General features: G+C 34.1%; 1 protein-coding gene across 16 annotated transcripts in view; it reads left to right on the top strand.

The window, feature by feature from the left end:
• DMD (dystrophin) overlaps positions 1–17,743 on the top strand; it is a 2,622,506-nt gene that overhangs the window by 1,188,139 nt on the left and 1,416,624 nt on the right. For all 16 annotated transcript variants that reach the window (XM_021079543.1, XM_021079551.1, XM_021079550.1 and 13 more), the window contains 4 exon segments: positions 315–428; positions 1,478–1,633; positions 7,803–7,973; positions 14,771–14,953. In XM_021079543.1, coding sequence (XP_020935202.1) covers positions 315–428; positions 1,478–1,633; positions 7,803–7,973; positions 14,771–14,953 — 624 coding nt within the window.

The raw sequence follows: 17,743 nt of genomic DNA, 5'->3' as shown, positions 1-17,743 counted from the left end.
ATTATCATGAGTTGTTTTGTAACTTAAAATTTCTCTTGAGGGGGATATGATTTAATGTTCTTGAGAGTAACATCATAAAATCACATTTGGTAGTAATTTTTTAACAATAGCAGACTTCATACACCAGTGCTCATACAGTAGACAATAAAAATGCAGTCTTAGTAAAAAATATTCTTTTCCTGAAGAGCTACTTAGAGGCATTCTTCAAATATGGGAATTGTTCCTGGGCCTGTGTTCAAACATATCACTGTGATGAATTGTGTTAAGAGGAATCAGCACCCCAATAATGCCTTAAAATGGGTCTCTGATTCCAGAATCACATCAAAACCCTGAAGAACTGGATGGCTGAAGTTGATATTTTCCTGAAAGAGGAATGGCCTGCCCTTGGGGATTCAGAAATTCTTAGAAAACAGCTGAAACAGTGCAGGGTAAGATTTTTATATGATGCTTTTCATATGAAGATTTTTGTATGCAAACTCTTATTTAGTTATATCAGTGGTTCTGTACCAGGGGCAATTTTCCCACCCCGAGGGACATTTAGTAATGTCTGGAGACATTTTTGTTTGCTGTAACTTGGGGTAGGGTAGATGCTAGAGGCCAGGGATGCTTCTAAATATCATACAGTGCATAGAACAGCCCCCTACAACAAATAATTACCCAGTCCAAAATGACAGTAGTGTCAAGGTTGAGAAACTAGGTTAAATAAGAGAGAAGTAGACAAAATATCACTTTTTACTCAACCCTCACTTCACATTATTTTGATGTAAAGTACAGTCTAATTTAAAGGTAAAGAATCCTTTGAGTTATTTGTTATATCTTATTACAGATTACCAGTCATAGTGTGTTGTTCTTTTCATGTATGTTGTACTCTCTCTATATATTTATATTTGGCTACACCCAGAGCATGCAGAAGTTCCCAGACCTGGGATTGAACTTGTGTCACTGCAGTAACCAGAGCCATGGCAGTGACAACACAAGACCCTTAACCTGCTGAGCAACAGGGGAACTCCAAGACATGTATTTTGAAATAATAGGCATTGTACTCTTGTCATGCAGTGGGGAGAAAATAATCTAGTTCTTGAAAGGATTTTATTTCCAAATAAAATCTAAAAATGCAAATCCATCTTAAAAGTCACCTTTACACCCTCCTGCTATAAAGAGTTGCTGTAATATCCTGTGTTTGAAAATCAAAATTCCTTCAAAAATAGTAACGTGTAAAGCCTATCATTTTTGCACATTTTTCTAACAAGTATTGAATTTCTTTCCTTTTGTATCTAGTCTAAGTAGACTACAGATAGATAATTCTCTATTTCATTCATGTCATAAAAAATACTGAACATTTTTTGCAACATGTATTTCACATTTTAAAGGGCAAAATTTACATGTAGTGGCTTGGTGCCTACTTATGTTGCCAACCTATGTTGAATTTCTAATTTGTTGTGGTCATTTTTTCAGCTAATTTGAGTTATTTCCTTAGCTTTTAGTAAGTGATATTCAGACCATTCAACCCAGTCTAAACAGTGTCAATGAAGGTGGACAGAAGATAAAGAAAGAAGCGGAGCCAGAGTTTGCTTCTAGACTGGAGACAGAACTCAGAGAACTTAACACTCAGTGGGATTACATCTGCCGACAGGTATGTCCAGTCTCTTGACTGTGGCTTGCTTCTTTTTAACTATGATGTCTTAATGTCTCCTTCACTTTTAAAAATTTAGTTTCTTTGTTGATGCTTTAAAGTACAGTTAATTAAACCTAGCCATTGTCTAACATATAAATTATTTTCATAGTAGATATTTTAAATAGTCTATATTCATTTAATCGGGGTCTTAAAATGACCTTATTGAATACCGTTGTCATTCTGAACAGTAAGCTCCTTAGGCATTATTTTAATTGAATCTTTTATCCATTGCATAACTTAATAAAAGTAATTGGATCAACAAAAGATACTTTACACTTCTATACTTGGTATGGAAATAAAATGAATGTATAATACATGCATATATACAAATTGATAGATATGTTCTACTTTTAATTGTAATGTTGGCAAGTTTCACTTCAGTATATCTATTTCAATAAATGGATTAAGATTGGGAAATAGTTAAGAAAAAATATAAAATAACTGTTCATATCTGAGCTCCTCATTTTTATACAGCAGGGCATTTTATAGATATTTTCAATTTCAAGATTAAATTATGGCAAAGTAAATATTATTTACACAAGTAGTGTACATTAAATACTTCTTGTTCAAAAGATAAAAATTTAACCTAAAGCGATGACTGCTTTTCAATACACCCATACCTTTTTCGAAGTTAATGAGAGTTTTCATTTTATGTGTATTAGATGCAGTCAGTCTTTCTTTATTTCTAAGTAACTTTTGAAAGTTGAAAAGAAATCATGCCAAAAGGCAGAAACTAAATTTGAAAAAGAAAAGAATTTAGACAGGTAAAAGTCAAGACAAGTCACCCAGCTAATACTGTCACTGACAAATGCTCAACAGTTCTATTAACTCACAGATGAGATAGCCCTGAGTCAGCTAGCTTGCATTCTTCTGGAGTAAGCTGGTTCTGGAATGGATGCTCAGGAAAAAAAAAAAAAAAAAGGTTACTTAGAGAAAAGATTACACCATTGATGTTTTCCTGGGAGGCCAGTATGAAAGCCATTTGTTTGTTTGATATTTTAAATGGATGAATAGAAAAAAAAAAAAAAAACAACAACAGCAATTTATTTAGAGCAAGGGAAGGAATGATAGCAAAGAGAAATTTTTGTGAGGAAAATGGGCAGGAAATAAGAGTCATGAATTGTCTTATAGGTCACAGTGAGGATTTACTATTCCATCAAGTACTATGGGAAACTTACAGATGTTTAGGTATAGAAGTGGCACCATGTAAAGTAGTTGTTTATAAGCTTGCTATATATTCCTGTTATGTGAAGAGTCAACCAAAGTGGCACAAGTGGAAGCATGTAAAATCTAAGTTGTCCATGTGGGAAATAATCCTGGAAAAGAGCAGGGGGGTTATTATTGGAGATTGACAGACATGAGGGAATTTTGAAATATGTAATCCTCTTTTCACATCATGTTTGGTTCACTGTCTTAACCTCTCCCAATAATTTTCCTTGTTATTCCATAGCAATAGAGCTGGTTTGAACTCTTGTTGCTCTGTTTCTTTACTATTTATTGTTTTTGTTTGTAGTTTCCGGTTATTCAGTAATTGACATGAGGAGAAGATAAGTTATTCTAGGCAAACTGGACCAAAGTGCTTGAGTGAGCCAAATTTATAGAAACTATCCTCCCTGGCCATCTCCATCAAGCTTATCTCACTCAATATGGTCACTTATTTTTCTTGTTTCTTCTAACCAATTGGTCAAGTTCTTCCTTGTTATATTTTTGATTTGGGCTTTCACACTCGCATCCACCCATAATCATTATTTTTATTCTAACAACACATTTCTTTCTTGATTTCATGTTTTTTTCAGACACTGTTCAAAATTGCAATACTTGTTGAAGGAGAACACTTGCTGATAGTCCAGAGTTGTGGGAAGGGGGAAATGAAAGTACGTTCAGTTTTCTTCTTTAAGCAACAGTGTTGGCTATTGTGCCTTCAAAGAAGGAAACACTGCAAGCCAAGGAGGAACATAAATCACTAGCTTCATGGAATGATCAATACTTCTATTTTGTCCATGTTTGTTTTGGAGCAATAGACAGAATACATCTAGAATTCAAGTGGGGTATTTGAGCTGGGCATATAAACTATGTACACAAAATGAGGATGACATAAATGTCACTCATATCTCAAAATGAAAAGATTTGTCAGACATATTCCCCCCCTCCCAATTTTTGGCTAAACTGAATAAAATAAAAACTTTTATGTGTGGAGAAGACTTTCTTATGGATAGAGATAAAAATATAATGTATAAGACCAGGAACTCTGGAACCTGGTTGCCTGGGTCTAGATCTTGCCCCCCCCCCCCAAACTACTTGTGTCATCCTGGAAAAGTTACTTAATCTCTCTTTGCTTCAGTTTCCCATTGTTTACAATGTGATTATATTACTGCCTACTGTATAAGAATTTTAAACTAATAACTAAATGAGTTCATCTTTGTAAGATGTCTAGACCAGTATCTAGCACAGAGTAACAACAATGTACATGCTTGTTAAATAAAATAAATGAACTAAATATAAATTTATATATGTACAATTATAAAATGTGTATAATTTCTAAATAAATAATAAGTGGTTATATATTTTAATTATTAGTGGCTATAAATAATATCTAGGTTGAGAAACACTGGATCTAGAGGCCAGTGGATGTCATTCTGGTGCCTTGCAGATCATTGTCTTTCCCTAAGTCAGTACATCTTTTGGGTGCAGTCATCCACAGATCCCTGGTCATTCCATTCCTTAAGTATTTTATCAGCTGACTCACTGTTACTCCTGCCATATTTCTTGGTGATTTTAGCATCTTCTTAGCTGGATCTTCCAGTTCCTGAGCCCTCAGTTCCTTTATACCCACTCCAGTGATTTTGTCTTCTACCCTACCCCAGCTACTCAATCCCAGCTTCAAAAGCTTGACATTGTCACTACCAGTAACTTCTTTATAATTTCAACCTTAAGCATCCTGCTTTGCAGCCTCCAGCATACATATAGTACAGCCACTGTGGAACCTGTATGGAGAGTCCTTAAAATATTAAAAATAGAGCTGCCTTATGATCCAACCAGCAAGCCCACTTCTGAGTATATATCTACAAAGGAAATGGAAGCAGGATCTCAAAGAGATACCTGCACTCCCAAATTCATTGCAGCGTTGTTCACAATATCCAAGATAAGAAAACAACCCAAGTGTCCATCAGAATAAACACATGAAGAAGATATGATAAACACCACACAGTAATTATTATTACAAGAGTATTACTCAGCCCTGTGGAAGAAGGAAAGCCTACAACTTGCAACAACCTAGATGAAACTTGAGGATATCAGACTAAGTGAACTAAGTCAGGGAGAGAAAAGCAAACACCTTGTGATATCAATTATACCTGAAATCTAAAAAAGCCAAAATCAAGAGAGTAGAATAGGGACTGTCAGGGCTTGATAAATGAGGGGAAATTAAGAGATGCTGGTCAAATTGAACATTCTTCTAGTTTATGATGATACAGTTCTTGGGATCAAATTTATAGTATGATGACTATAGCCGACAGTTTTATATTATATAGTTAAAAGTTGTGGGCAGAGTAGATCTTTAATATTTTCAGGATAAAAAAATAGTAATTAGGTGTGATGAGGAAGTCATTAACTGATCCTGTTATGGTAATCATTTGACAATATATGTGTGTGCCTTAAACAGTGTAATATGTCAGCTGTATATTAATAAAGGTGTTAGGGGAAATAGAGCAGGCAGGGCCAGTTCTGAATATTAGATTTATAAATCCTGGGACAGAAAATATGAAGAACTTTGTATTTTACCAAGAGGTTAGTGCAATACAATCTGCTGAAACTGTGGGGGTGGATTGGACAATTTAAGGCTAGAATGTTGGCATCACAAGTGTGAAGGTGAGGCAGAAATTGTGATTTTAACCCAAACCTTTTCACAGAAATCCTTCTAAAATGGGAAACCACAAACATATTCAACTCTCTTTGATCAGTTGAAATGTTAAATTTGGAAAAGACTTTGAAAAATCATATGGTCCAAGTGTTAGGTTAGTTAAGAGTGGGAGATAAAGAGAAGTGAACTGATGTTTCCATGTTCACTTAGCTTGTTAGTGATTGAGTCCAGGTATCCTGATTCTGAAGCTTGTGTTCCTTCTAGTGCACTCATGCTGTCACCTCAGAATGACTTCCTGCCTGTTTTTCTTTTTCAGATAATCACTCCTGATCCCTTTCTTCTGGTTTATTTCATAGCATGTGATATATTTTTTGCTACAAGTCTTTGGCTAAATTCAGTTAGTCACTCTAATCTGTTGTCACTTTGCCAACTCCCTCAAAAGATTATAGCAGAGAATCTAAGTAGAAATTTAACAGCTTGTTTACTTGGGTTTATTATAGGCTCATTGACTATGCAAAATAATCTCTATACCTTAACTATTGTAATTGTTAGATATATGGTTCTGCCTATGTCAGGGTGAAACATTTATTTACATTGCAATAGATTAGGTACTCCATTCTCCTAGGAGAGTAAAGAACTTAAAGCAATTTTAATTTAACTACATTAAGCTTAAGGTGATTGTAAAGCATAAGGAAAATTAATGTGGTTCTTCACATATTTAATATTTGGTAAAGTACCATAAAAACCTAATTATGCTAAAACTATACCTTATATATTAAGACTTTACAGTTACAACACTGTTATTTAAAATAACTTAATTCAATCCCAGAGAGAAGAATAACATTATTTGATTAGGCTTTTCTTTTAAGGTAAAAGATAAGCACTATATATAATCATTCCAATACAAAATTGAGATTTCTCCGTCAGTTTGGTACAGCAGGGTACTTTGTAACAGGTCATTAGCATGCATGATTTTCTCTTAGGTATTTTAAGTTTTGCTACTTTTCTGGTTAATAAACATAATAAATCCTGTGGTAAAAAGCTAATATTTCAGAAATGTATGAGGGTTAACAAAGCACAAGTCTCCTGTTACACATGCTTTTTGGCAACTCGCTTCTCAAATGTAAAATTGTATGTGCAACAACTTTCACTTCAGTATAGATGTGTTGGTGCTACATGGTATCCCATTTGGTGGGTATAAATGTGTATCCCACAGGATTTAACTCACCCTCCATGAAAGCACATTTGAGTTTGTTTCCAGTATGTTGCTGTCTTCCAAACTGACTTGAGTAGTGTAGGTGCAACTTTGTACACTTCATTGTGTATGTTTCTTTAAAGTGGAAGAGTACATTCAGATTTGTGAGCACTAAGAAATTTAATAGGAGTTCTCTGGTGGCACAGCAAGTTAAGGACCAAGCATTGTCACTGCAGCAGCTCTGGTTGCTGCTGTGGTGCTGCTTTGATCCCTGGCCTGGGAACTTTGGCATGCTGCCTCAGGCAAGGCCAAAAAAAAAGGCAAGGGCAAAAAAAAAAAAAAAAAAAAAAAAAAGGAAATTTAATACATTTTGCCAATTTCCTGTCTAAAAAGTTATACTATGTTGGATAGTTCCCTCAAGAGGTATAAAAACCTTTGTTTCCCCACATTCCTGCCCAGACTTGGCATTTTCGCCAATTAGTTTTTCATAACGTTTCTATATTTGAAAATGTATTTGTTTAATTTAATTTGCTGTTATTTAACTATAAATGATACTGAGCATCTTTTCACATGTACAAGGCCTCATTTTAATTTTACTTCTATGGATTACATGTCTTTTTATTTTCTATGTTTCTTTTTTATAAGAATTTTCTGTAGGTATATGGTTAAGTTCCACATATATTTGAAATTGTAACAGTATCAAAAACACAAATAATTTCTACTTCTTTGCAAGTCAATACATTTATTTTTCCAACTGAAACATTATGGAAAAAATGTTTTTCTTTAGTGTCCATTTGCAGAAATGCATTACCATACACAACAATTAAATTATGGTCTTAGGGGAAATTGCTCATTATGCCAAATAAAATGGCTATATCTTATTTTAACACTTATATGAAATTAACTGTATCCAATTGTCAGTTATTTTCCCTATTCATGTAAGTTTTTTACTTCTTGTTTCATCTTTTCTATCTAAGCTTTCTTTTGTTTACAGGCTCCTCAATAATAATATACTGATAATGTTTTGTGATTTTCAGTATTCATGCTTTGCTTGTTGGTTTGTTTTATGGAAGGTCTATGCCAGAAAGGAGGCCTTAAAGGGAGGTTTGGATAAAACTATAAGCCTTCAGAAAGATCTATCAGAGATGCATGAATGGATGACACAAGCTGAAGAAGAATACCTAGAGAGAGATTTTGAATATAAAACCCCAGACGAATTACAGACAGCAGTTGAAGAGATGAAGGTAAAATAAACCAAATGAAACAAATTGTGCTGCTGCAAAATCTGCTCTTTTCTTTGTTTAATAGTAGAGGTTGCTTTTTGATTAATTTAGCTCTAAGTTTGATATACATTGTGTAGAATCTTAAATTTTCTTGTAATAATTTTATGCATGGTGATCAAAACAAATATTGACAATCACAGTTTGGAACATTTGTCCCTTGAAATTATGTACTATTAAGAGATCAGAATCCGCTACTCACCTTAAATATTTCTAGCTGATGCAAATTCAAACTGGACTATGTCGAAGTGTTATTGAAGTGAAAGTTGGAAATGTCATTAATAGGTTCTGTTAGTTTGGTGGTTTGAAGAGTTTTTTTAGAATTTGGGAGTACTAAATATTTTAGCTGATGGGCTCTAATATGGATGGATAAAAGGACTGCATTTACACACACTTATTTTGAAACAATAGGATTAAAAGAATATAACATTGATTTAGGACCAAGGAAACTGGTATGTAGCAGGGACTTGGTGAGGCCAGGTAATCGAATCTACACAGCAGTATTTCAGTATGGCCCTGGGCATCTCAGTAGTCAGTGTAATTCTCTGTTTTCTCATGTGTAAATCACCTCATTTCATAACTTGAAAGTATGAACTAAAGATTGAAATGTACATGTAAGTAAGTTGCCAAGCTCAGAGTGAGCACTCAGTGATGATAATTATTATCTTTATGTACTAGCAGTAACACATTACTTAACTGCATTAGCCTAGGTGAACTCTTAATAGATAGTTGTTTGGTTTGAGTCCTCATAATGGAGCAAAATCATTTTAGAGCCAGAAATTTGGATTTAAACTTGTTTTGGCCCCTTTTCAATTGTGCAACCTTGGGCGATATAAACCCAGTGAGCTTTCATTCCCTTGTTTGTGAACTAGCTATCAAAAAATACCTGCTTTTCAGAATTATTTGAAGGTTGAAATATGAAAGTCCTAATGTAATGCACAAAATAGATGTCTAAAACTAGGGAAATATTGTTGTCATATATTATTATTCTTGCTGCATGGTAAGAAGTTAATTACATGCACTTTATCATATAATTTACATCATCGAGTGAATATTTATTATAATTAATAGGATGTGCTCACAGGAAAACTCAGATGTTTAAATATCAAATATATCATGTGGGTTTAAATATAAAATTAAAACATAAAAGGAAGACTATATTTGTATCAACAGTAATAGTTTTAGAGTATTAAAAGCTGCAAAATTATTCTAACCTAACAATATCATGTATCATTTATTCATTTATGAGCAAATATTTATTGCATACTATTTCAAACATCCTTCTAGGCACTGAACAAGTGGTGAGCAATAAATAAAAGCTACCCATCTTCTTGGAATTTGCATTCTAGTTGGAGGGGGACAGGCAATGAATGGAGGTATAAACTCACTTGAAATCATGATAATTTGCCTTAAAATAAAGCAGGAATGTGAAATAAAGAATAATTCAAGTTTGTGTGGGAGTTGGTGGTGGTGAGATGCTATTTTAGAAAGGGTTAACTTGTAGGGCACTTGTGAGGAATTACATTTAATCTGATATATGAATCATAAGGAAAAGCCAACCTTAAAAAAATATGGAGCCACATTGCAGTTAGCTAGAAGAGCTCCTGAAGAGACCCTAAGGTAATTGGGAAGAGAAAGAGGCCCACTTGCCTGAAGAGAGTAAAATGGGATAAATGACCTGAGATGATTTGGATGGGCTGAGTGGATAGCTGCTAACACAGGAGCTTTGTGGAATTTCAAGGGGTTTTCATTCCAAGTGAACTGGGAAAACCATTGGAAGGTTTCAAATAGGTACTATAGTTTTAAATTTGACTGTGGGGAGATCACCATTAGGGAAATTATATCATTATAGAATTTTAGAACTGCAGGGTACTTTGGAAGGAAACTAGTCTACACTTCTCTCTGCTGATCAGAAAACAGAAATTCCCAGATAGGTCAAACAATATACTGTCAGAGTCACAGACTTTATCTGTGGTAGAATCAAGAATGTATTTCCCTCCATCTTTGTCCCATTCTAAGCTATAATATGCCATTCCATTTTATTCCATTCCATTCCATACTATCCTACTCTCTGAAGAGTGTGCCATCTGGTTGCCTTTGCCCTCACATCTCAGTCTCTTCACAGATGTTCTCATTATCTCTTATCATACAAGTTAGCCTCTACTTCAGATCCCTAAGTAAATAATCAGCAGTCAGCTTGTGCGCAGCTGTTTTTTCTTTTCTTTTTTTTTTCTGGTTCCTTTGTTTGGGTCTGGCCCTCTTCCCTTGTTCCTTGAACACTTTGTTTATCTAACTACTCAGTCAGATACCTTTTTCTTTTCCAGTGCAAGAGGGTAGACTGTCTCAAATTTAAAAAAAAAATTACAAACAATCCCTGAAATGAGTGGCCCAACCCATTAGTCCACATTGATTTGCATATTTAAATAACTGGTATAGATACAAAATTGATTCGTATTTGGGTAATACTAAAAAGAAAAAAAGCTCAGGCAGCCTGTGCCAACAACAGCAAAAGGAGTTGGCATTTCTTGTGTTTTCTGTCAAGGTAATCTCTTTCTTTCTGTTTCACTACCTAGAGGGTAGTAATAGTACCTTGTCCAGGCTTCTACCTGTGCTCGTATTGAGAGTAAATTTATCTTTATTGTCTGAAGAGACTGATAGACCTACTTTGACATCTCTCCCTGATTTACTGAAATAAAAAGTAGAGACCATCTTCTGTTTCTTTACTTTTCTCTCCTGCATTTACTTGGAAATGATGATGTTCATTTTGACTTCTTTTTTCCCTGTAAACACAACTTTTCCATTAACATAAAAGAGCCAAGAGGAGCATTTCATGAGCAACATCTAATTCCAGGATTCTTTTGGAGGTCTACAATGACTATATGCTGAAATTTTATATTAAATCATTTAAAAAGAAACTCTGGGACTTCCCTGGTTGTGCAGCAGCTTAAGGATCCAGCATTGTCATTTCAGTGGCCTTGATTGCTGCCATGACACTGGTTTTATCCCTGGCTCAGGAACTACCACATTTTGTAAGCACGGCAAAACAAACAAACATACAAACTCAAAATAAAAGCAAATGAAAAACCCTCTGGAAATTCAGTTCTTAACTGTTTTCATTCTTCCTCTTAAAAATTTTTACACTATTTTAACTCTAGTCCTAGTGTTTACTAGGAGTTACATAAATGCATTTGCTGTTCTTATTCGGTGGGTAAGAGGCTAGAGCAATGATTCCCCCAATGGAGTGAGCATCAGAATCACTTGGAAGTCTCTTAAAACACAGACTTATCAGCCACACCCTGGGATTTCTGATTCAGTGAGTCTGAGGTGGAGCCTTAGATTTTTCATTTCTAAAAAGTTTCCAGATGGAGCTCCTATCATGACACGGTGGAAATGAATCTGACTATTATCCATGAGGGTGTGGGTTTGGTCCCTGGCCTCGCTCAGTGGGTTAAGGATCCGGCATTTCCATGAGCTGTGGTGTAGGTCGCAGATGTGGCTTGGATCCCCTGTTGTTGTGGCTGAGGCATAGGCCCGTGGCTACAGCTCCAATTTGAGCCTTAGCCTAGGAACCTCCATATGCCATGGGTGTGGCCCTAAAAAGACTAAATAAATAAATAAATGAATAAATAAAAAGTTTCCAGGGCATGACAAGGGATAATTTCCAACATGATTCCAAGGAACCATGCTTTGAAAACCACTGGTTTGAGATAGTGGCAATGAAAAGTGTCTGAGATTAGGATGGTTAGATTCATAGAAATATACTGAACAAAAGCCACCACTTCTGACAAGGATTAAGTCTAAACTATACTGGTCATTTCATTTTCTACCTCTCTCTACAGTGGAGAAATCTGTCCTCATGTGGACAAGAACTCCTTTTTTCATATCTCTCTGAATCTTTACCAATTTCTAATCCTGATTTTAAAAAATTATGAAAGCCTACAAGTCAGGGAAAATGTATATTATTCTGCATTTTATGGTAGTTGCATAGGTTGTTTGTAACTTGTATAAAATGTAATTTTGTTCACTGGATCCATTACATCATGTTCCTTCTTTGTCTCACAGAGGTTTTGAGATGAGCTTAACAGAAGCTATGAGAAAGAAAAGATGTAACTCCCAGGATAATTTACTTAATGTTCTCTGGACCTCAGTTTTCTGAGGTATAATGTAGAGAAAACAAAACTCATTTCACAAGGTTTTGTTAAAGATCCAACGAGGTAGCACAATAGGCAGCAGCAATACTAAGTGATTAATGTTTGTCAAAGTTGTTTCTAATGCAAAATTACAATAGCCAAAATATGGTTTGTGTAGAAACAAATCTCATGGTCAGTGTGCCAAAACCATATTTATTTAGAATTTTGAAATATTTTCAATTAAATTAAAATCAGTGAAGGCAGTAATTTAGTAGTCAAAACAATTTGCATTTGCTATCATATTTTATACTTTTTAAGACATTACAGTATTAAATTCAAAGGCATAAATTAATTGTGCTGAAAAATAGAATGGCATTTTATAGCTCTCTTTGTCCATGTCCTGCCCATATCCTCTTACTTTCACTACTATACTGCATATAGGTACAATGCATATAGGTTCTTGCCAGAACCTGTGTTTCTTTACCTGAGGGCTTTCTGATGCCATTAAATCCCACTTTTTATACCCAAGTATGGCTTCACATACTAGGAAATTAATATTTCCCCAACAGTGTTGAACCAGTGATGAGAGATGGTACATACATACCCCAGTGCACTCACTCGTGGGTAGGATAAGCCTGACACTTGTGTTTCCCAGAGTTTCCTAGCATGATTAAACTCCAGTTACCAGCAGCAATTGCCGGGTTTAATAAACATACCCTTCCAATCTCTATTTCCTTTCCTGTCTCCCATCTCCCTACCACTATTTGCTTCAGTTGCACATAACACATGACTTGCTTACACTTGAAAGCTTATCTCAGGGTTGGCTTCATAGTAAGACCAAGGGCAACACTCCTGAAGTTGATCAAGTTGAATTTATTACCTTTGGTGATGAGGGAGAATACACACCATGGGGAACCATGAGTTTTATGGGTAATAGGATATACAAACCTGTTGTAGGATTTGGGTTTGTGTTAGATGATTTAATGGTGGGCTCTATGATTGGGTGTCTTTTTTTGTGAATACTTTTATTTATTTATTTATTTTATTTTTTCATTATGTTTTCTTTTTTTTTCCCCACTGTACAGCATGAGGACCCAGTTACACATACATGTATACATAATTTTTTCTCCCATTGTCATGCTGTGTTGTAAGTATCTAGACATAGTTCTCAGTGCTACACAGCAGGATCTCATTGTTAGTCCATTCCAAAAGCAATAGTTTGCATCCATTAACCTCAAGCTCACAATCCCTCCCACTCCCTCCCCCCCCCCCCCCCCCCCCGGCAACCACAAGTCTATTCTCCAAGTCCATGAACCTTTTCTACAAAGGTTCATTTGTGCTGTATATTAGATGCCAGATATGAGTGATATCATATGGTATTTGTCTTTCTCTTTCTGACTTACATCTTAATACATTTTTCCTGGAAGGAGAGAAGGCTAGAGTGAGGCTGAAGGTGTAATTGATAAAGAAGCAACAGTGACTCATTAACCAGGATATTAAAGTATTTGGTATTTTGTGGTTTGGAAATGTTTGCTTTTATCTATATTCTAACTTGATTATGGAGTGATATTGTCATGATGTGCATTGGTAACAAAGTGTGATGCCTGATATTGATATTCTGTGAAACAGTTTATCTTCATCACAAGAATACTAAGGCATAGCTGCATGGGGCCACTTCCCTCATGTCAGGAGCTTCTATTCTCTGTCTCTTTATCTTAATGTGTTTTCAGTTCCTGAACACAATTTTCTTTTATCAAGATATGTTCCCAAATATAGCATTAAGAAGACTTATTTATATGTTAATTATCCTTTGATTTAAATAATGATATTTGTACTGATTTCAGTATTATTTATCCATCTGAAGAAGTTAGAAGTGATTTCAATTTTAGACTGTATTTTTGAACCTAGTTAGTATTGAAATATTTATTTCTTGCTTGTTTTGTATACATGTGTGTGCATATTCTCTATAAATACATATACACATACAGACTAATTTTCAAGCTATTCTGATTAAAGATCTGTTACATTCTGATTATAAATTTTATCCTGAAAGTTTCCAGTTTTAAGTAAACTCAAATTTATGGAAGTGATTGCAGTCAGTATTGGATTTATTTTTACTAATCTCATTCTAACAGATGTTCAAGGAAGAAAGAATATGATATATAGGAATGCATCTTGGAAATAAAGTCATTGCCTTGCTATTAGAAGGGAATTCTTTTTTTAATTTTTATTAAAGTATAGTTGATTTACAATTGTGTGCAAATTTCTGCTGTATAGCAAAGTGACCCAGGCATATATATATGGGCATATAGGCATATATATATATATTCTCTTTCTTATATTATCTTCCATCCTGGAATATCCCAAGAGACAGGATATAGTTTCCTATTTTATACAGTAGCACTTCATTGCTTATCCATTCTAAAGGTAATAGTTTGCATTTACTAACCCTAAATTCTCTGTCCATCACATTCCTTCCCGCTTTCTCTCTTGGCAACCACAAGTCTGTTCTCTATGTCTGAGTCTATTTCTGTTTTGTAGAAAGGTTCATTTGTGCCATATTTTAGATTCTACATTTAAGTGATATCATGTGATATTTATCTTTCTAAGAGGACATTCTTTATTTTTCAGAGAGCTAAAGAAGAGGCCCAGCAAAAAGAAGCAAAGGTGAAACTCCTCACTGAGTCTGTAAACAGTGTCATAGCTCAAGCTCCACCTGCAGCACAAGAGGCCTTAAAAAAGGAACTTGACACTCTAACCACCAACTACCAGTGGCTCTGTACCAGGCTGAATGGGAAATGCAAGACTTTGGAAGTCAGTTGCTTTTCTTGATCTTTATCAATTACTACATGTCAACTTAAGATTGTATGTGAAGCATAGTGACTAAGAACATGAACTCTGGTTTAAGACTACTTAGTTTAAGACTGCTTAACTTATATAAACCTGTTTCATTTCTGTAAAATGAACATAAAATAATACCTATTTCATAGGGTGCTTATAAAATTAAATGAGCTATTTTATTTAAAGTACTTAGCCTAGCACTCAATAAATGTGAACAGCTTCCAGTCTGTCTTTTTATTATAACCCTTATTGTTATTAGGTCACCAAATCCCACAAGTTTTCTCAAGATTTATAGAAATTGGTCTCTCTTTTTTATATATTGAATGTCCCTAAAATCATATGAATGTCTTAACATGAAGGTATTCTGGGGAGAATATCTATCTTATTATAGTTATATTTTGTAATTGCTGTGTCCTATAGAGTTCTTTATAAAACATATTGTCTACTTAGCTTTTTTTGGACATTTTATATTATATTTATTTATTATCATAAGTCCTACTTTATCTTTCCTACATGACTTACACCTTAGGTTAAGATGATGTGAATATAGTTGATAAAGAATTCACATACCTCAAGTGATTATCATGTAATTGTATCAAAAATGAACTATGATTCTCCTTGTGAAAATACTGTTTACTAACAGTGGTTATTGTTTCAAGGAACACACAACTTTCCCTACAGCACAATGGTATTGCCTACAGGTACTGCGCACTAGTTGGCCTTTAGATTAACTTCCCTCGCATAAACTGAGTCGTCTTTGTGAATATGGTTGATAAAGAATTTGGGTTCTCATTATTGCTGAAGAACATGATTGTTCAGGGAACTTTTTTATATTGAGTGTTTAATATTTAAAGGCAGATACAATTCAGACCAGTAAAGTAGAATTTTAAAAATATTAAAACTGTATCTTTTACCCTGTACCCAAGATGTTTCCAGTATTTTAGCTTTCTAATTGTAAAATATGAACTCTAAGTTTCTCCATTATCAATTCTAATTCCTTCTTTATTTAGCATCCCGTGTTCACTTTTTATCCAATTTACTCCTCATACCCTTGGCTAGTGTCTTCTATATCCCAGGAACTATTATAGTTGCTGAGGATATAATGTAAAATCTCTTATATAAGTGCTACAGAAAATAAAACAAAGGGAAGCGAAGGGATAACACTGTAAATTTTAAGGAAGGCACAATTGATTCACTACCATGTTATATGGGAGGAGGACTTTTTATATCTAAGCATTCAAATAAAACATTAAATATCTTCTTAAATTTTTTACATTATCATTATATTTTGCTTTCTATTATTCATGCTGTTCATTTAATAATATGCTTATCCACCAGAAATCTATTTTGGGGTATGTTTCCCAAAGGAATCTTTTATTTTCATATTAATAACAAAATTGTCAAGATTTTTTATGAATTAGCCTTCCATTTTTCATCTTTTACTGACACTTCTAAACTTTCCTCTTTGTCTTAAAGTTATCAAGTTATTTATTTTTATTCCTTTCCCACTGATTTGGAATACATATGCTATTTATTTTATCTTAATGGGACCCTTAATTATTATCTTGCATACCTTAATCAAAAAGTCCACCAATAATAAATATTTCTATGTACTCTCTAGCAGTGAATGATATAGTAGAACCACTAGAATATTTTAGTTGAATTTATTTCCCATCTTCCATATTATTGTTGTACCTTATTTCTTACTCCTCTAAATTAGTGCCATTGCCACTGCTTTTGTTGTAATTATCATTAATTTTAATTATAATTATTTAGTTTGGACACTACTATTTTACCAATTTCTGTGATGATTTTGCTTTTTGTATCATTCTTTTGGTTCTGCTCTCTCACTGAGTATGAACAGAAAATGCTCTCAGATTATATATGACTGAAAACTCTTTTTTGTGCCCTCAGTATTGAGCCTGGCTGATTATATGATTATGTTGGGAGAGTTATTTTTTACAAAACTGAAAAATGTTTTTCTATTTTCTTCTAAAGTGTCTGGCTGTCAAATCTGCTGTTAAATTATTGTTTCTTTTAATTTTCTCTGGTACATTTTCATTTTTTTTTGTCTTTGAATCTTTCCGGTTTCCATCTATCTATGCATAATTTGTCTTCATTTATACCTTGTCATCTGGTGTATTAATAAGAATGGAAAGATTATTTCTCTCTTTAGTGGTCTCCATTAACTGAAGGTTTTCTTTCTCCCAATCTCTGCATTCTTTCCTAGGGGAACCTTTATTAGATTTATGAAAAATCTCCCCATTCTGTATTCTGATTCTTGGCTTCTCTTTAATATTTTCTGTATTTCTATTTAATCTTTTGGATTCATGGTAATTTTCTAAAATCTCTCTTCCAATTCACAAGTTCTCTCTTCAACTGCCTACTTCTAATTTATTCTTTGATATACAAATATATTCATCTCTATCCATATGGACATCTAGTTGTGTGTGTATTTTTTCAAAGACCGTATTTTCCATTTCCCAAGGTTTTACTTAGTTGTTTTGCAAATCTGTCTTGTCTTTTCCACAATCTTCTGCTTTTGTGTAATCATTTCTGTTTCTCCTTTTAGTTAAACAATTTAAACTTATGTAATATATTTGTTTGAAAAGTCTCAGCTTAATGAGTAATAAGCATGAGACAGTTTTATTTTTCCAGTAACTAAGGTGAAACATGTTTAAGTCCATTTTCTGCCTATAGTTGGCTTTTTAATCCATATTTCAGTCTGATCCCATAACTTTTCATTTATTTTTGGTCATTGAC

Source organism: Sus scrofa, chromosome X, assembly GCF_000003025.6.
Source record: "Sus scrofa isolate TJ Tabasco breed Duroc chromosome X, Sscrofa11.1, whole genome shotgun sequence".
Taxonomy (NCBI): Eukaryota; Metazoa; Chordata; class Mammalia; order Artiodactyla; family Suidae; genus Sus; species Sus scrofa.
The sequence above is the reverse complement of the archived record's forward strand: the minus strand, read 5'-3'. Positions and strand labels throughout refer to the sequence as shown.